At 33.7% G+C, this 21714-nt stretch overlaps 2 protein-coding genes across 3 annotated transcripts; one reads left to right on the forward strand and one right to left on the reverse strand.

The window, feature by feature from the left end:
- The first annotated feature begins 553 nt into the window (after positions 1 to 553).
- On the forward strand, positions 554 to 4074 carry LOC126845557 (U6 small nuclear RNA (adenine-(43)-N(6))-methyltransferase). 2 transcript variants are annotated; one of them, XM_050584270.1, is made up of 7 exons: positions 554 to 779; positions 859 to 1075; positions 1159 to 1299; positions 2286 to 2508; positions 2580 to 2865; positions 2940 to 3303; positions 3801 to 4074. In XM_050584270.1, the coding sequence occupies exons 1-6, from the start codon at positions 675 to 677 to the stop codon at positions 3285 to 3287; spliced, it is 1320 nt and encodes a 439-aa protein (XP_050440227.1). In that variant the 5' UTR covers positions 554 to 674; the 3' UTR covers positions 3288 to 3303; positions 3801 to 4074. The 2 variants fall into 2 exon arrangements, with proteins under 2 accessions (XP_050440227.1, XP_050440218.1); XM_050584261.1 differs by having other exon boundaries at positions 2940 to 3288; positions 3801 to 4070.
- Positions 3413 to 14305, reverse strand: LOC126845551 (TNF receptor-associated factor 4). Its single transcript, XM_050584249.1, has 7 exons — positions 13977 to 14305; positions 6562 to 6663; positions 6213 to 6467; positions 5908 to 6135; positions 4692 to 4836; positions 4322 to 4596; positions 3413 to 3920 (listed from the first exon to the last, which is right to left on the reverse strand). The coding sequence occupies exons 1-7, from the start codon at positions 14145 to 14147 to the stop codon at positions 3720 to 3722; spliced, it is 1377 nt and encodes a 458-aa protein (XP_050440206.1). The 5' UTR covers positions 14148 to 14305; the 3' UTR covers positions 3413 to 3719.
- Positions 14306 to 21714: the final 7409 nt, after the last annotated feature.

Raw genomic sequence — 21714 nt, forward strand, 5'->3', positions numbered from 1 at the left:
GATAAGAGATCATGATAAGAGACAATGATATAAGATAATATTTTTATAGTCATTGGTAAATACAAAATAACAACATTATGTTGTATTTAATCAATTTTACAGCGTTGTGTAAACAATGCAATACAAAATGAATTATTTAAATTTTAAGAAAATACGAAATCAACACAACCGACGAGGAAATTTGCAGACATAGTAATAAACCATTAAATGTTGAATATAATTCGTTTTCGGTATTACTTTTAAAATTGTTTTTTTCCTACGCCTCATAATGGAGGTAATATTGGTAACAGTCCAATAACACGCTATACGTCCTATTCATTGCAAATGATCTAAGATAATACCACGGCCTTAGAAAAAGATATTATTGTCTTTAAAAGTTCTAAGACCACTGCCGTGTCTCTAGACCATTGAACTATAATGTTAAATGTTGGAGGCAAAATGGATTTATAAGACTCCCTTGGATGGAGGTTTTTACAATTTACAAGATAAACTCCACTTACACAGTCTTTGAAATTGATAAGAATTTTAGGATCAATATAAATTGAGTTCTAGAAGCGCGCGCATATGTGCCATACCAGAAGTTTTATTAAAACAAACAAGTGACAACAAATTTTAATTGTTTTAAAAATTATAATCGTTTCTGTTGAATTAAGCATTTAAAAGCATATCACAACATGCCCAAAATTCAATTGATGCATCCCAGGAATTTGTATAGAACCCCGCCCAATTTCAAAGAATTGGCAGACAATTACCCAGAATTTAGAAAATATGCAACCACTGTAAGTTTTTCATTTGTTACACTATTTGTATTCGCGTTTTTACTTAGTTTTGAACATTGCACAATTCAAACGTTTACAGAGTCTAGACGGAAAAATAGTTTTTGATTTTAAAAATCAAGACGGACTAAGAGTGTTGACACGTATTTTGTTGAAAAAGGATTTTGATCTGGATGTTGATTTACCAGTTGGTAAACTAATACCGACTGTTCCTTTACGACTCAATTATATTTTATGGATAGAAGATCTTTTGAACTTGAATAATTCCAATTCATCAAATACCAAAGGCATAGATATAGGTAAATATGTAATATAATTAACATTGGCATTGTAAGAAATAGGTATTTTCTATCATTTAGTAAACATTTTGCTACTTTTATAGGTACCGGAGCATCGTGCATTTACCCATTACTTGCGGCTAAGAAATTTGGTTGGTCCATGGTCGGTACTGATATTAATAAAGAATCTGTTGAAAGTGCGTCAAAAAATATATTAAAGAACAACTTACTAGATCGCATAAATGGTAAATCTAAAACACAAAATTTAGTATATTAGTTATGTTACCTATTGATGCTAAAATTATAGCGCTTGGTATTTTTGAAGAAATCATATTTTTACAGTTGGTGTAGTTTTAAGAAAAATTTTCTATATTATAAATGCGCAGTTTTGTTTCAAGTCGACTTTCAAATTTTACGTTATGTAATCAGTTTTTAAATTTTCCCAGCTCTTTTATGTTTAGTACACTAACGCTTTTAGTCATGATTCGTACTCATTGAGCCAGTAACCTCTTACGGAACACTAATAGATTAGCCTTCCTGCTGGGAACTAAACTGCATTTGTTTAAAATTTGTATTAGGTAGACTTCTTGATTCATTTTTATTCATTTAACATTTAATGACTTGGAACATAATTAAACGGAGCGCCCATAATCAAGTGTCGAACCAGCGACAGTAAGTGCTAAACACTTCCGCCTTATCCACTCGGCCATTCCTCCTCCTAATTTTTCAAATATAATATAATATTTTTATTTTTTAGACAATTGTACGTCTAATATTATCCTTTGAAGTTTGATAGTTATTTGTTTTCAATTCAGGTTTGGTGTGTTTTTTCTTTTCTCCTAACTTTGTATAGATTAAATTTACTATAAATATGCACAACTTATATAATAATTGAAAACATTACTATAGTTACTTTCAATTCTGGATATCACAAAGGTAAACCTAAAATAACATTTTAAAATGAGCGCCGAATCAACCTCACGTCGAAAAACAATCTGAATATTGCTTATCTTTAATATAATAAATAATTATTAATCTATGTTCCTACCAACCAAGTGCCGGAAAAAAAAAAAATTTTTTTTTTATAGTTTTTATCATCATTTTACAAAATTAAGTTTTTTTTTTGTCAAATTGCATCTGTATTCTATATTTATTATGTATATAATTTTAATGTATACAAGTTTCTTGTTAAAAATGTCCTAATACTATTCACATTTCATATTTTTTTTAGTATTAGAAGTGTCAGAATGGGATAGCCTTTTACCAGTGAAAAAAAATGAACATTACGATTTTTGTATGTGTAACCCTCCGTTTCATTGTCAACAAGTATTAAACACGTCTGACGAGGACGACTGCGATAAAGCAAATTCCTGTGAAATGTACACGGCTGGCGGTGAAGTCGATTTTGTAAAAAAAATTATAAGCGAAAGTGAAAGATTGCTTAATTCCATAAGGTACGTTAGTACATATTTAATATTTTTTAAAAATTGTATTGATCATTTTTTTTTTGTGTATATCGATTTAGTATTTATACTACTATGATTGGATACAAATCGTCACTGAAACCACTCAAAAAAGAACTTCAAAATATTGGAGCCAAAAGTATCTGTGAAGCTGGATTTTTCCAAGGTCGTACAGCACGTTGGGGAATAGCATGGACATTCCAGCCAGACATAAAACTAATCGATTTTATGCCTACTAAAGATTTTAAGAAAAAAGCACTTAAACCGCCCGTGTCATTTGCTCTTCCAGATTCTTATGATGCAAATACTGCTCTGTCAAAGTTGAACGAGCTATTGATAAGTCTTAAGGTAGTGTACCCGTTTGTTTATTATTTATTTAGATAAATTTTATTTTGATTGTTGTACAATTATTTTATTTACAGTTGGCTATAGTTCCCTGTAAAACACCAACGAACAAAGATACCTTGTTTCAAGCTGACGTCAAAGCATATGAAAACACGTGGGTTCACCAAAGACGAAAAAGACGTATGGAACAGAGAACAATTGACAATAAACGACAAAAATTGCAAGAGAGCACACCCGAAGATTCATACAATGTAGTATGTGCACAACCCTCAGAAACTAATGTCAATAATAAGACATTTTTATTTGACGCCACATTTCTTTTGCGGAAATCCAATGACAAGATTTGGGTTGATATGTTGCACGTAAACGGCAATAGAGATAATTCCCATCAGGTGTTTCAGTACTTAAAAAATAGATTTACATAACGTAAGTCAGTCAAAGGTATATAAATAAATACAAAAACTATGACGTTTTTATTAGTTTAATGTGAATAACAATAAAAAAAAAAATATTGTGTATAATATACTTAATTATAATTTAATGATTACATTACTAAAAAACTAGTTTATTATTTTGGTACAGCGTTCTTGAAAAAAAAAAAACAAAGAAAGAAAAACAAATTACTTTATAAAAAGATACAAAGAAAAACTAAGAAAAAAAAACATAAACCTTAAATAAAATAAAAAATAGATTCAACATAAATAATCTACTTGTTTGTACATTACCAGAAATTTATGGGAGTTGGGGGAATAACCCCATTTATATTGAACATGACTTTTTTTTCATACATTTAATGAGATCAACAAATTTGTTTAAAAAAATGTCATTACTTAGAAGAGAGTGTATAATATGGTTTTTTATACAGCAATTATTTTACTTGGATCTACTTTGATACGAAGAAATAGTGTGTTTTCTTTGATAAACTGTCTCTTTTTCAGTAATGTATCATGCGACACGAATTTTGGAAAACCAAATCCGAGACAATCCGGTTGTGTGCTTGGCCGTTGGAAATTTTCCCAGGATGGATCAGGCACAAAGCTTTCTACTATGTTGCATGGCTACGGAAAAACAAAGAGGTAAATTAAACATCATGGCATTGCCTGGTACATCATAATAAATCGACTAATGTCATACAAGTATGTTTGCACGTTTCAAAATGAATATTTGAATCACATTTATTTATTCGTGTTTTAATTTTATCATATGTTTGTTATAATGTTAAGTTTTATTAATAATAATAAAAAAAAATTGTGTTCAAATATAGTATGTGTATGACAATTTTTTTCTATTTTTTTATTTTCTACAGTACAGATGTACAACAAGGTGTATTTGAAAACTATGTCACCCTATATAAAGTCACACTCTGTTGAGAGCAAGATATACATAGCATGACATTGAATCCCGATACACCTTGTGAATTTTTTTATATAATGGTTACTAATATAATATGTTTTTATACCTTTTCGCTTTGGTCAAACAATGTAAACGCCACTGAATGTGAAAACGGCCATTTCAGTAGAGCATCAAATTCTCCCGGCAGGATTTTTATGTACACCGATACGTGTGTGCCCTCGCCAGATCCGTTGCCGTTCAAAAACACAGACGCTTGTAACTTGTACCCAAACTGACTGGTATAGAACGGCGAGCCGATCAGCTCCAGTCCGTCGCCACACAACTTATGTCGGCCTTCTTCCAGTTTCTCTAGGACATCACTGATTTTCCAGATTAGAGTACCTAAGGCCAATGGGAAATAATAAATTATTGTATTGATGATCAAAAACAAAAATCAATACAAATCTAACTGTTTATTGGTTATGATTTAAACTCACCCGATTGGTTAACGGCCATGTTATTAATGACTTTTTTCATGGACACAATTTGCTGCTGTTGTTTGGCGACCATCGCACACATGAGTGTCATGTGCTGTTGGCCGGCCTCTTCCATGTGCGCATCCATGGGTTTTCCTCTCAAAGCCTGTAAATTACAAATTGATTTAATATACAAACATAAATACATACATCTTATTGTGGTGAAAGAGATGAAATGTTTGTGACAAAAAAGATTGCTATAAGTCATATAATTATTGTAAATATTTAGAACTATTTAAAAATTTACTCATTTGATAAATTAATAAAAATGTAGACATAAAAACAAACTTAAATCATAATTTAAACACTTTGATTACAACAGTTTTATTTATTCATTGCATTTTTTGTTTTTACCTTTTACAACTTAATTGATTGATCTTTTTTAGTTAAATGAGGAGATTTCTATAAAAACTAACAAATTCGGAGGAACGAGTAAAATGATTAATCTCGACTTGGGTAACATGCCAATATTAAAACTGAAAATTCATCGTGTGTGGATTAAGAATAATTGTATTATTTATGTTGATAGGGTTATAATTTATCTAAAAACTAGCACTTTTCATGTTTTAATTATTATCTCATTATTAATATAAATACTACATAAATTACATTCTTAATCATCGGATATTCAACGAGTATACATAATATGTAAATCGTATACTATAATGCTTGTAAACTTTAATCGTCGGTTATTTGTTTTATACAACACTGACCACAACGTGTATTATTAACCCTGTTGGTTCCAAATAAATTTTAGAGGATATTTTTTTCGAATACTTGCCATAATACAACGTGCAATAACGAGTTTTGTGTAGGCAATATTGAAGAAAAAAAAGAGGCTTTAATCATAGGCGCGATTACGGGGGGGGGGGGGGCTAGGGTGGGCTTAGCCCCCTAATGCTAGACATAGCCCCACCAAAAAAATTAGGTTATACATAAAGTTTTAAAATACAAAAATATATTTACTTATATATGTATATTTAAAAAGAAATTCCAGCCCCCCGAGTTAAAAATTGAATTTGCGCCTATGGTTTTAATCAATTTTGATCATATCTATTAATTTACCGGTTAATTCGTATAAGCTTTAAGGTATTATTTTTAATTTAAATAATTTTTTTCTATGATCCATTTTGGTATATTTTAAATCAAAACGCCAGACAACAATGTCGAATTTTACCTTGAAACGGCATCCGACGTCTTTGAAACAACACGACTGCAACGTGGAGTTGCACGTGAGCTTTATGTGATGTTCCAAGTCTTCTCGGGCCACGGTGGCCGTCTCGCACCTGTTCGGGCAAGGGACGGGATACCGCGGGCACGAGGTCGTGTGTGAATTCATCGTGTCGGCCACGAATTGTCGTCCACAATGGCGACACGGTACCAGTCTTTTCGAGCATTCGGTCACCTGGAAAAAACAACGACAGTTTTCATTAGATTTTGTCCCCAACACAACCCCCATTTTTTTGTTATTCGCGTTCTCACCTTGTGCTTGGCCAACATCCTCCGGGGTATCTTGACGCCGCACTTGGCCTCGCAGTGAATGGGCTCCACCGGGCAAGTCCGGCTGTGCTCCTCGCCGGCCGCTTCGCCTTTCATTTCCCCGTTACAGTAATCGCACTTTATAAGACGTTCCACGCACGTGTACCTCACGTGATCGTCCATGAGTATGCGAGCAATCTGGGCCCCACAGTGGTTGGTGCATGGCGTAGCGTCGAACTTGCAAGTTTGCAAATGACCCTAAGATGCCATCACAGTCCGGTTATTAGTATTCATTTTTAATTTCAATCGACTATATTATTATATTATAATAACCTATATTTTAGGTACTAACCTTCAAACGCTTGAGCTGATCGGTCCACTTGCACCCCTCCTTGTGATGGATACAATACACGGTGGAAGCCATAATGTCCTTCTCCTTCTCGCTGTCGGACGCCTAAAAAAATGAAAAAAACAAATCTAACGTTAAATCAAAATTTTACCGACTTCCAACGTCAACGGGGAGAGTATTGGGAATAAAATTAAAAATTCAAGATTACATCCGGCCACTTGTGCAACATGGTATATAAAGCAAATAAAAAAGAACATATCGTGGATTGTATCTTAAATATCAGGGTACAGACGTCTTAACCCAGAGAAGGCAACGCCACATTGTTCGTGCAAACGGACCGTGACAAAATCTGCTCAAAATCCGTTTTTGCTATTTTTTCCCATTTTTTTTGGAACGGGACGACGTACCCGAGCCGGAATGGACTTACAAACAAAGCAAAGCCCGTTTTATATTTACCAAACACATGTGCCGCCTTTTTTTTTACAATAGGTCGGCTGACGAGTTCACCATATGTTTGTAAAATGTAATACAAAAACGATTTTTCGGCCCTTCCCAGTGGGATACCACACGGAACTGTCGACACATGTGTGTGTTGGCACGTTTAAGGTTCCAAACGTCTGAAACGCCTCCTTCAAGGAAATTTAGCCGGGGGCGCGTCTCCTGCTGCTGTCCAAGTGGTTAGCGAGGAAGAGTACCATTTTTACCGATAACCCTTGGTGTTGGTTGTTACAACGGATAGCATTACCAAAAAATAGAAATGTAAAGCCCAGTAATAATAATTGTGAATCCCCCTGTGAACGTCGTTTATGGTCTATTGGTACTCGTGAACGACAGTGTACGTTTTCTGTAGCATATAAAACCGCAGGAATCGATTAATCTAACCTAACCGCTCCAAGAGGATAGCCTATTAACGATAACCGAACCTTAGGTCCCTCGCGACCGGTAGCCATGTAATAATAACTTTCCCACGCGATCATTTCTGTCGTATACACTAATATAGTTTATAATATCCGACTATTTATTCATTTACAGTGGTGCTGTCCATTTTTTGTCAGTTGAACCGCGATGCAATTGAAAATATCTAGCGAGTCTTAAAACAGTAGGAACAGTATAGCAGTAGTGATCAAACCAAAAGATGTCTGCACGGTCTTAAAGTGATCAACTTTAGTAATTTGGCGGCATAGTGGATACCAGATATCAGGATAAAACGAGAACATTGATGGTCAGAAATTGTAAAAGACATTTTTTTTTAAATATTTCCGTCAAAACGTTAATTAATAAATTGAGTAGTTTGATAGAAACTGGACTGGGGTGGAACCAGACGAGGGGGGAAGTTAATCTATACCGTGCAATGGGTAATACTTGTAACACTGGCGTCAGCCACGTACGTTTATCAGGTCTTCATAGGAGCGTCAGGCTAGGTTGGGCACGCCGTGAAACCAAACCAGGTGTGAATCCTTCACCCGTGAGCATCGTGGCCGGTCAGTAAGGCGTTTCGAAAAGGATATACGCTTGGCGAAGTTCGGGGAGAGACCTACCGTAGAATAATACATGCACACTGTAAGTATAGTAAGTTACGGTCGCCGAAGCACCTGCTCGCCATGCACGCAGCTGCGGTCTTACACATGGCGTGTAGTATGTACGTGTACCTAAATACATTAACATGCAAGCTTGGATCTAAATATAAAAATTGGGGAGAGGAGGTCAAGTTTCCCAGAGTAAAAAAAATACTTGGTCATGACCCACCCCATCCCCCTTGGATCCGCGCCTGTTAACGTGTAGGTTGAGCATAATACATCAAAGATCCGAAAAAGCTCCTACACTTGTTGAATAGGACTTAAAAGTTGACTACTCGTCCGATTTAAGAGCAAAACGAACATAAGTCTTATACATATTTTATTATACATTTCATTATTGTACACCACCACCGCACCGACACGGATGGTATTCTGGAAATTCATTTTATTTTTTTTTTGTCACTAAATTACAAAACGATAATAATTATACAGCGTGTCCGTCTTCTATACATTAGCTTTTGTATTACAATAATAATAACAACGACAACAGTACCTATATAATAATGTATTAACATATTATATCGTTATCGCGTGAACGGGGTGCACCCGACAATAGCGTCCGAGATGATCATTAGTCAACCGCGCGCTGGCCAAGCTATTTTGACAGCATTACTAAAAAAAAAAAAAGCATATGTATGTACTTATGCATCTACATACATATATATACACTCAAATATGTATACATATGTAGGTATGTATGAGTTTTCTTACAGACAAACGTATCGAATCGGTCCGGCATTGAATTTGAATTCGAACGCATATCGTGGTCGCGCGTACATAAATTATATTTTCCACCAAAAACGCTTAACAACGAATTATCTTACCACCCGATAACAATATTTCCAGTCACACACGCATAACTTCTTTTATAACAATATATCGTATTATGTGTGTGATATGAATTACTTAGACCGACCCCGACAGATGTATCTACGTCCGCCGTTTTGGGCGCATTCCATTCGGGTTAGTTGGTAGGTTTTATTATTTAGTTTTCACCCGCAACACACATGTGACAGATGCTTTCGAACCGTGATTATCCTCCCTTGTGGACTGCGGGCACAACCCAATGGGGGTCACACGTCCGGCAGCTTGCGCACGCCAGAGAGATGATCAGACTACCTACCAGAAGAAATTAAAACCATTTCGACATCCGTCCATTGGCAAAAGCCACGAAACATATTATTAACCCACTATCTAATTGTACAATTATTATTCACATATTCATCGGATCTTTGATTTGTGTTTTTTTTTTCCATAATATATTTGTCGACCTACTTACACTACTATACGGTTCTTGAGTGAGTTTATTATAACTCGGTTCTAGAGCCCAAGAAATAGGAAATACAAGAACGGGCGTTTGTCACGAGAAGACGTTGCACTAAGAAATGGACAGTTTTTTTATAAATAAAGAAATAAGGTCGATCGTCGACTGTGCAAGATTCGCGGGGCCACCGTAAAGACAGGATCCTGCTTCTTAGGTCAGGCAATAGCATATAGTATCATATACATAGTAGTGTGAACTAGGACCATGAACGGTTTGAAACTTATTGGTAATGTAAACAAAATCTATTTCTTAAACTGAACCTAGTTGGTGGTAAACTTCTACAGTACATAATAATATTATAGTAGTATATGATGTGTATTTGTGTTGCTCGTGCAAACCTTATACACTCACGAAATACGGTCACAGGAGATGAGTACAGGTACAATGATAATTTTCCCGTTGCTACAAACCCAAGTATATTTCCAAATCAACCTAGATCACAAACGAACCGCAAGTTCTTATGAAATTTAAGCGAGGAAAGCACCGAACCGTGTATAATATAGTACACGTTCGGACGTTGAATGTATACAATAATATGCTATTGATAATTATTTTCGAATTAACGGGTCGCCCGAAGACCTTGCATAAGGTTAGTTTATATTATTATTATTTATAGTACTATTAGATATATATTTTGCGGAGGAGAACGCCATTATAAAAGACGAATATTACTACTTATGTTGTGATGTCCGACAACCGGTTGGTTACGCGTTTAGATTATTTCCACTGTGCGGTGCAGCCGAATAACCCGTTAGCTATAGGTCTAGCTAGGATTATATCATACGCAATTTATAGTAATAATAATACACAATAACGTTCTAATGAGCTTAATACGACCCTTTGGACTGTACTATAGGGAATTAATTGGTTTTATTTTACATGGCACATATCCATTATCCATTAAAGGTAAATAAAAACCAAAAATCTCTATCATATTACCTTTCAAATACGATAATTCTCATTGCACATGATCCTTCAACTCACACACACACTGTCCAAGTATAAACCGGCTAGCTCTTAATATACTATTATATATGTATAATATATATACACAATATTATTAAGTTGTTGGCGAATCTAACTGCAGTTTGTTCGTTTATTATATGCGTTTTATTAGTTTTGTGAATAATTCTAAACAACGTTGTTTGCGCCAAACGACAATTATTATGCATTATTCAATTTTTTTTTACATTCATACATTTTATAAATGTAGTGTCACAATGTACACGTTGGCAGTGTGTCTATTAGTACGGTTAAAAAAAAAAAGTGTATACTTACTATTATTAATTAAGCGTGCGACGACCGTACACATTGTTTTTTTTTGTTGTTGTTTATTTATATAGTTCAAGTGCGACTGGGACATATTAAAAAACAAAAGTATAGTGGGCGAATGCATCGTGAAAATGCAGATTTCTACACAGTCGGTCTAAATTATATTTTCATTTTTGACAAATGTCGAGTACCTACATGCGACTTACTCGTAGTCGCAGTCGCCTAACTGTATTTGCATAATATATTATTATAATATAATAACACTGTCTGTGCTAGCCCCTCCCGGACCTTAACTAATAATATTTTCATTAACGGCCGTATACGCTGAAGAAAAAAAAGAAAAAAAAAAGAAGACAATTGTATGCAAATGCGACGGCGCGCTCACAATAATCGTTGCACCACGTTTCATTGTTGTTGTATGATAAAAAAAAGTGTTTTAATTTTTTTTTTCGTTTAATATATTATTGTATACATCATAGTTTTGGTAATATAATAATTCCATATAAGTAGTGGATCGTAGTATAGGTATAGTTTACGTCATTGTATTTCTGTAGCCGTCTGCCATATATGTCTATATATGCCATACATGTGTAGTGCGCCAAAATACAATGTATAATAAATATTATGTATAATACTTAACAGATTGATACCAAAGAATACACATGTACTTAAATCGACACGACTAATAACACTGCGAGCACGACCAATTTTTATCCCTCTCTCTCTCTCTCAAAATAATAGGTAATATAAATATTGTTAATAAGTAAATTACATAAGAAGCTTACGCGTGTATCCGAATAGCGTGTTATAACAAAAAAATTTACGTTTAATTACTTTAACCACAACCACCAATACATTAGGTTTAGCCGTACACACATGATTTATTTACCAGTTTACTTGTAATTTTTTTTTTATCTTCCTACTATTTATTAGATTCCTGTTTCGAGTTGTTCCTATTTGAACTGCACAACCAAACTCGTTCCATGTGCAATGCATTTTTATTTAGCAGAATACAGATCCGTAGTGCGATACCGAAGAATTGCACCGATAAACATAATATTATATTTTAGTCTCTCTCGTGGCCGCTCTCCAAGTATTAAATTCACAAAAAAAAACCAGTAAACGCGGGCTAGTAGAATGACGGGTAGAAGCGTTTTGAATTTCTACTTAAGTAAAAAATAATTTCACACAACCTCTGGGCAATTAATTGTGGCGTTACGCGATGACATTTTTGACAACCGTATATTTTCACAATAAAAATTTCTCTACAATATTAATACCACTAAGTATTAACTATTATTAATTCACAATAATGTTACACAACGCTTCGAAGACGGTTATTGGATTTCGGCAGGTCGCAGCTATAACACGGTAGAAGTATAGGTTTTTGTATAAGGCATGCTAAGTAATGTAACGCAGAAGCCAAACCTCTTTGACGCTAAGACTATACTAATCACGTGAAGATGATTTGAAATTTACAAATCGTTACGAAATTGTATACCTGACAAATTGTATTTATTTGTATATGTATTGTCGTTTGTTGCAAATGTTTAACGTAACTTTAAAAAAATGTCTCACATTAAAAAAAACAAAAACAAAATGGTTGTTTTATCAATAGATTCTTGCTAAATGATAAATGTTTTTCATATAAGAAAACTGATGTACTAATATGATCTCAACCGTTAAGTACAAAACTGCTTTAATGAAAACCAAAAAAGAAAAGCCCGATAGCTTTTAAGTGTTTAATAAGAAATCGCTAAGCCGAAAATAATTTAGTTGAATCAGTGACAACTAAACACTTAAAAGTCGGTCCTACCAGTACCGCAGCTACCTAACACTGAGCTAAGTTAACAAAATTAAACTTAACTACATATTTTTCAGTCAAGAACATTATTTATTTAGTAAAGTCAACTAGAAAATCTCGATTGAACTTTTTTTTCGGTGTGCCTACCTATAGTTACATTAGTTTACATTCGGTTAAATTTAACAGTAAGGTACTCGATTGTTTTTTATTTTTAATAGTGAAAATTGAGTAAGTACTGATATTATACAAAAACATATATTTTGTTTTCCTCTACACAAGGGTTGTGCTTTACCAACCTTGAATTCCTACGGCGGACGTTCTAATCCCTATAATCAAATCTTACAGTCAGAAAAACATCAAAAGAAAAAGCTATTCCAAGGAGAGGGTTAGTCTTTTCCTAGTTATATAGAAATTTAATTTTATTGCTGGGAGAGCCCGCGTATTTGTAGCCTACGAGGTTTTATATTGTTGTGTTTTCTATTATTCTATAATCCAGGCCAACCTTAGATTTTATAAGGGCAGTATTCAATGTATTAGGAAGATTCACATTATAAACAGCAAGAGTATAACTTTAATATTTAAAAAATATCGTATAAACGTTTTAAATATATTTTCCCCATAAAAACAGTTAAAACATATTTTACTATTAAATTTGAAAAAAGAACACTGTCAAATAATTGGCACGCAACTCAAAGGATCACATTCAACCATTTTAATAAATTAATATTCCAAAACAGGTAACCTGGAAACAATTTTGGTCGAAAGTGAAAAAATCACCAGGCACGAGAAACGAAAAAAAACATTTTCCAGAGAACCGTTTTTTATTGAGAAAGCAATAAAAAACGATTTTGTTTTAGGTGTACGCAATATACAGTGGCGTAATAAGGGGTGTGCCTTCGCCACTCCCTCCGGATATTTATATTTCCCATCTATAATTTCGGTGGCATTGGGGGGAAGATAAAATACTATGGTATGATTACCCAAAATAAGAGATGTATTATTATCTGGACGCCCCTTCACCAAAAAAAAATATGCCATCAAGGAGATACTGAGTATTTTAAAAGCAAGCTAGATTTCCATAATGTTTAACCTCAAGTATCGAGCCCCTTTCTCCTTAAAGACGGCTCAGTTCATATAAGTGCACAATCGGAGATGGACTGAGAATCATTAACTACAAGGTGGAAGTTCACGTACACAATACAACGCAACTAGAGGGGTGTTAGGGAGATTTTAGCATCCCCATACTCAAAATTAGCACTCCCAAAAATTCAAACCCCAATTCTTGGTTTGTAAGCATACGGTTTTAATATGTTCATATTCTGTCCAAATCATACTCTTGTCGAGCGATTTTTTTAAAGCTAGGTAGGTGATGAAAAACAATGTCGCATCCCTAATCAGACAGTTGTGGGTATAATTATTATACTGTTTGAACGGTACTCACGTCGGGCGAAGACATGGGGGTTTTGTCTTTGGTCGGCGTGGCGGGGGGTGCGAAAATGTTGCACGAGGAGGTGTTGATGGAAGTGGTGATGCTGTGCTTGGAAGACTTGTTGGGCGAGTTTCTGGACGGGAAGCTCAAGGTCTTGGTCCACAGAGCTAGGCTGCGACCCATTTCGAAAAAAAGAAAATAGGCAGTACTTAACAATAAACGTTCGGATCACAAAACTGTAAAAGGGCACGCGCACGTTTGTATATTTGATATTTTAATCGCACGCTGTCGTCAAAAAAAAAAAAAAATACACAAATATAATTTGTCGAAAGAACGTGATGTCGACACAACGATTAAAACGCGACTGGCCAAGACGGCGGCTTATGGATAGGATACAACCGGTGCGAAAGGACCTAACAGCAGCTGTTGCGGGGTCTGCCCCACCACCGCTATGTGTATTTGTCCTGCAGGCGCCGCCGCCGTTGCCTCCCATAACATGCACCGACTTGCAGCCACACGTCGCATAGGGTCTTACTTCCTTTAGTCATATTTTATTATTATTACATTATGTATTTAGCAGTCGTCCTCTAAGTGTTATTGCACTCTTTATACCCTCCCCCCTTACCCTCTCCTCCCTACCTCGAAATATGAATAAATAAATAATAAATATAAAACTGTTATCCGATTATCGAGTATGATATTCTATGCGGTCCAATGCATGATTTTTATAATGTACAATTTTTTTTATATAAATTAAATTGTCGATAATTTTAGGCGAAAGAAGTAAAAAAAAAATATATGTATATATATATATATATATCTAAAAAAAATTACATTTCACAACACAAATCATTTATTTATAAAACGTGATAAGTCAAAATTTTGTTGAAAACTACTTTTTTTAAATACCTAAATATGTTTTGGTTCATTTTTTTCAAACATTTACAACTAAAGTTTCTATTATTAATTTATATTTATTTTAAAAATATTTGCTTAAAAGTCATAATAAAATATATTGGTAAAGAAGTTTTCGTTTATACCATTCTGTTGCACACAATCCCGTTTGTGATTTAGTAATTTTATCTATGAAAAGATTTAAGGAACTCTTTTGTTTATGAAAAGGGTCAAATTCGTTTAACTAAAACTCTTATTGTTGGCTAAAAAATAAATTTGAAAAAATTGGTATTCACAAATTTAAATAGGTATAGTGCATAAGAATTTTTTATAATTTTTACTAAGTAAAATTATATGTGGAAAACGGATCATTTTAATTTCCCGAAAGTTTAACTTTTTTTACTAAAGCTTTTTGTGAACAATTATACCTAAATAATAGTTAGAATGAGTATGATATTATATTTTTGGCAAATTTTGAAAAAAAAAAAATGCAAAATGTCATTTGTCTGGATTAGATAAGCGGTATACGAAAACCTGGTTGTATAATTTCACTAGTATATTTCACCATTTAATTAAATCGCTTAACTAAATGAAACGTTTATATAAACGACAATGGTCAGTGTACAAACTATTAACGTTATATAATGTATTAAAAAAAAAACAGTAGTCGGTTGTCAGAGAGTGAGTAATAACGCTTTGGGCGAAAACCTATAACGTTTCGGTTATCGATCGACATAAACATTTTTTTTTTTATTATTACTTAACGAGGAAACGCACACTGTTTAAACTATATAAACGTAATTATAAGTCATCGTTTTATATGTGTACACATATCATATTATTATTATCATAGGCGTTAATTTTTTGTTTTATATAATCATTTTTAATTATATTTTACACTACTCGAGCATAACATATTATAATAAATGCCGCATAGAATAAAGATAAGAAAACGTTGGTTCTTTTACAACAATCACTGTACACATTACCGTCCTAAAAAATATTACTTTCGGCTTAACCGATGTAAGCTCTAACTAAAAAAAAAAATATGTATACAACCAAGCCATAAACGTGCTCGGTGCCAGTGTAAACAAAATTCTGTGCACACCAATTGGCTAGGTTAAATTCATGTTTATAAATTCCATTCGGTCAAAACGCAAGTAAATTTAAGATTTTACTCTTATTTAATACTTAAAGAATGTATATACTTATTCAAAAAAAAAAAACTAACAAACTTCCCACAAAAAAACATCATATGCAGATTGGTACCATTTTACGACCACTTGTACTTGAAACTTAAATATAAATATTTTTAACGTTTTTAAACTACTATTAAATAAAATAAAAAAATGTGAACAATGCAAACGGCGGTGCCGCGCATTATACCTTTGTTTTTTTATGATGACAAACCAACTGTGTTCCTATATGTAGATTAACACAGACAGATCAGACATCCTGTATGTTATAGCAGTGATTTCTACTTGACAACCGACGAAGTCTGGAAAAAGGGTTATACGCGATTAACGTTTCTCTGAAACGTTTACTTGACTATATAGATACTAATTACTGCGTTTTTCATACCACAAGTGTAACATCTTATGTTCTAATTAGCCTGGAAATCTAATAACGTCCGATCGAGACGAGCCTAGTTAGCCACACGCTTTAATTCAATTAACTCTTAACAAAAATAACACAAAACATGAGGATTTCTACTTGAGATGGCGCTCGATAAAGTAGAGTAGGTTTTTTTTTCATTCTATGCGTTGTACAAACCTAATTTTTAAATGTTTAACCACTACAAAGCCAACAATAATAAAAAATATCTAATAAGAAATTGATTTGTAGTCCGAATAGTAGCCAACTAATAAACAACTAAGAAAGGTTACCTTAAATAATGCATATTATTATTATTTGCAATCATTCTATTTTATGGAAAAATAAAAAAAAATTCACCAGACCTATTAAATATGATAATAATATTATTATATAATATGATACTCGACGCTCATATAATTATTACTTTATTATTCAAATCGTTTTGAATTGTGAATAATTATTTCAAAGCAATGTAATAATTGCAAACCGGATATATTATTCGTGGAAAAAAAATTAAGTACCAGACTTTTGCATTAAAAATAAAAATAAAAATTTTAATACAATACAATTTCAGTACAATTTTCCGCATTTAAATGTGCACGATTTTCGCACGTAGGTAATTTATATACGTTTAATTGTATTCTTACTCGATTATTTTGTTATTAAGGCTTTATTTTAACGCGAAACGGATTTTATAAGTGTGAACACAGTCAATGTTTTAATAGTACAATTAACAGTGGTTGTGTTTTTTAATTAAAGCACACTGCGTCGTACGTCATACGTCGTACAATTTTACCGATTAACATTCACAATCGGTATAAAGTGAAGTCAACAAGTCAAACGACTTATTACATTATAATTATTGTATATTTTAAGCCGGTACAGTTTTTTATAATATAGGGGGGTGGGTGGCAGGACAGGGGGCTACCCGGCTTAAACCTAAACCTACACGTGTGTTCGTTCACACGGTTACAATTTATATATATAATGAATAAAACAAAACTATACATCATAATGACACTATATAGTAAAGCGTTTGGTTTGATAACAATATTATACACTGATAACATTCAAAATGGAACAAGCCAAGCGGATCCGATTTTTTGGTTCAGCGGTTTATTAAAAAGAAAATTATATATATTTTTTTTAAATAACATATTTTATGATAGGCTTAACCCGGCTCTGAGAGTGCGAAGAACAGCTAATGCGATCACACGAATACCGCGAGAAATGGCCTGTACGGTAGTAGTAGCTGTTGGAGTGTGTATAAGTGTATCTGTGTATAATATGTATGTATATATAAAGAAACAGGTTTAGCGCCGTGTCCTTTACGACGACATCAGCGTCCTTGCCTCGGGCTAAGTGGTCGCAGTCATCCGAGTAGTCGCCGGAGCTTGAAAAAAAAACAACAACACAACGCTGCAATATGTGTGTGTCTTTCCTCCTTTTTTTTTTTTTACACACTATATGTTATTATTATTATCGTTATTGTTGTTGTCGTTGTAATAACGTTTAACCGTTCCTTAACCCGCCGCCCCCGTCCCTCGGGAACACAGCATTTCCAGTGGTTCCGGTCGGTTGGACACACACATACACAGAAACAAACTTATACGCTACATGTGTGTGTACTGTATTACAGTAGACTAAACAAAAATTACAATATTTCTTCGATGAGACAATTTTTATTTCAGTGTGTACATAAAGAAATACCATAATAATCTAGTTATGCAGCGGTTAGAAAATTAATAAGTGTGCAATATACCTCCTGACCGCATTTTTACAATATATTATGTTGGCTAGCCAACAAGGGACGAGGGTTACAATACATCATCCCCTAGAGTCTTAATTTTTATAAATAGTTTGTTTGATTAAGAGCTCTATCATTTTTTTTTAACTTTAACGGTAACGTATACATTTAATTAGCTTTTTAAATTAGGAATAATTTACTGAAAATTTTGATTGGTCGATTACCAGTTTTGGGTAATTACTTCCGGAGTATTATAATGTTTAAATTTTAAACAGGAAGTGCAGTGCAGTATATAGTAATGCGGGCAGATAAAAATATTACTACACTTCACCATATATACTTCCTGTCCTAAATGCTTAACTTTGACAACATTAAACGCAATTATCGAAAACTAGTTGGCGACCAGTTAGCACCAGTTCAGCGTAGACTATTATTAATTTAATTAGTTAATTAAATATATTATACGTTACCGCTTAAGTTTCAAAAGTTAACAGAGCTACGGAAAATACTAATAAGGTAAATATTTTGGTAATTTTATAATATTGTAAGATGAACAAAAACGTTTTCAAAAAGAAAAGCTAAAAAGTTGTGATTATTTTATGTAAAACCACATAAAATAATCACAACTTTTTACTGCCTTATACTTAATGAATCACCCTTTATATGTGATTGCGGCACTAATGTCATCAGCCGTAACTGCTAAACAAATACATTCTAGAACTATCATTTAGAACGCTTAATTTAATTGAATACAAACCTCCCAACCCTATTTTTGCATTAATTTTTTGTTTTCACCGCCCACAAGTGAATAAAAAACATAACCAGTGTATAATGTATTGTAATATCATAATAGTTTATGATGATTAACCTAACCTATTTTGTATACATCAGAGTCTGTCGATATTTTATCGTAGGGACACGATAAATAACATTGTTGTTATAATATGGGGACGAACTAGAGAAATAAGTGATTATTGTAAAACCAAAAATGTAATCTTCAAGGTTTCTGACCGGTCCAATGCTCGCTGCATATTATATAGATCTCTATCGGACCGGGATTGTGACGATAACCACTACTTGATCCTTAATAGACCGTGTCGCCCACATCGACCACAAGACTTATATTAGCGATAATCCAATTCTAAACTATTCCTATATAAGAAGGTCGCGCGTTACTACAATATAACGTTATCTCTAATTAGGCGAGCATCCGTTTTCATCATAATATATTTCAATAAATTATCGGCATGTTATTAGTATAATCAATAAAAAAAAACGGGAACCAACAATGCATGGGCGGAACACGGACAGCATATTATTTCTTCTCTAGTATAATATTTTTTATTTTATAGTCCACAACCAGCCGTTCTTGAACTATCGACCTTAGCCCGTGTCAATAATATTTGTTTTTTAATATGTTCATCGTCAAAAAAGATATAACATGTATTTCTGCAGATATGTTTGAAACGAGCTATCGCTTCCACTAACAGAGGCAACTTTTAGACGCTATAGATCAACTTGATCTATTGATCTAATCAAGTCAGACTGAGAGCGTACGGCAATGGTCAGGACGGATGTAATTGAAGTACAGCATAAGCTAAGACGGAATTTGACCGCTATGTTTTGTAAAAAGCGTAATATTAGAAATATTCTATACTTGGCAGCGTGTGAAGGAGTCGGTTTTGAGTCGATACAAGGCCGTTAGATATTTAAAGACTTCTAAAAACAGTATAACCTGTTCTTACACGGTAATTGGCGATTAAAGTTCTCGTTTATAGCTAAAAAGATCTTAATTTGTTTTTTCCTCCAAAAATAGTATGAAAAGTAATTTATCTTTTCTCACTATATTTAAATTAAATTAAATTCAAAAAGAGAACATCGACGAAACTGTCAAACTCTATAATTTGGGTTTAAACTTTAAATAAAATTACATCATTTAGACAATATGGGGAAAAATGTAATTATTTGCATATTTTATAAAAACGGATGTTGTGTACACAAATATACATTCCGCGTGTATGACAGATAGGTATCACGATTTTGCTTTGACGGTGAACACTTTTGTCGAGTAGTTTCTTACACCGAAACATCTTGATAATAGACTTGGTTTTGCATCTCTTCAAACTAAGACAACACAGCTCACAGGAAGTCATAATAATTACTTGTAAAGGACCTGTAAAGGATTCATATACAGTGTTTTTTTTTTTATCATGGGCCACTCAATATCTGCCCTACACTTGAAAATTCAAAAATAGTTATCCAAACTGGTTATCGACCGTTCAATGTTTTTAGTGTCGTTATTCTCAATTTAATAAGACGATGAAATGTATGCGTTACCGTTTAGGTTTTAAAAGTTTTGAAGGGGGCAGGAACATAGAAAATTATGGAAAATTGAGATCACATTATATAGAAACATTTCTAACTAATCTCAGTGAGATATTGAGTGGTCCACGATAAAAAATAAGGAACTTCGTTCCAAAATCACTCTGTATTAATGTGTGTATGTTGGAATTATGCAGGGTAAAAATGGCGGTTATACAGTGTGGCGCTGTAGTGAAGTCATCATCACAATAATATTATATTATAAACTCTATGGAATCGGACGAAGGTCGCACAGCGGTTTATTGTTATTTTTTTTCGGTTGTTGTTTTTTTGTTTTTTCTTACTCGATGGTCCGGGGGTTTTCAATAAGACAATGGCGCGAGGACGTTCGAGGACGTTGGCGGGAACGATGGGAAAAGCATTTCAGGAATTCGGACCGACAGGAAACGTGTGAATTAGAAAATCCGGTCTTACACCCGTTTCCTGTGATTTTACACAACAACAACATGCGCATATTATTATAGTGAATTTCTATACACATGTATAAGCGCATAGTGTAATATTCGCATGTAGTAAAAATACTTTACACGGCCACGCGGCTTTCACGGCTTTCGGCTCGTCGATAAGGCCAACTAAAGAACCGTTGCCAGTTTGTTGGGTACACAATAATTAGTTTATACAACTACAGGTACCTACATCATAGATATGCCACTGAAGAAATCCCCAATTTAGACGGTACAACTTTAAAAGTCAGAAGCTCACACTGAAATGCCCCAATTAAGCGTAACTTCGAATTAACTTTTATATTGGTCAATGGTTGTATTATTGTGTATAATATAATGTCTAGAAATACACAGTACGCTGTACAACGTACACTATATTATATTTTGATAGGAGAAAATCTGACAGACCAGAATTGATTACACGACGAATCCAGTTGATCACATTCGTGTTGCCGACACTTGACCCGTCGGTGTTGTGTATATTATAACATTGGTTTCCGATGTTAATCTCTCGGTCGAATCCGTAAAGTTATTCATTAATTCCACTCGTTGTACATCAGTTTATTGTTCCTGAAAAAAATGGTAAACGATATCATCTATACACACGTATGACTGCCCTCCTAATCTATTGATGGTATCTGCGCTGACTCGACTTGTCCATTCGACACCGTACAAACGACAACGCGGT

Source organism: Adelges cooleyi, unplaced genomic scaffold, assembly GCF_023614345.1.
Source record: "Adelges cooleyi isolate 19-005CV unplaced genomic scaffold, UGA_ACOO_1.1 ACOO_flye_CR_arks_rails_tigmint_CR_PRNA_108, whole genome shotgun sequence".
NCBI lineage: Eukaryota > Metazoa > Arthropoda > Insecta > Hemiptera > Adelgidae > Adelges > Adelges cooleyi.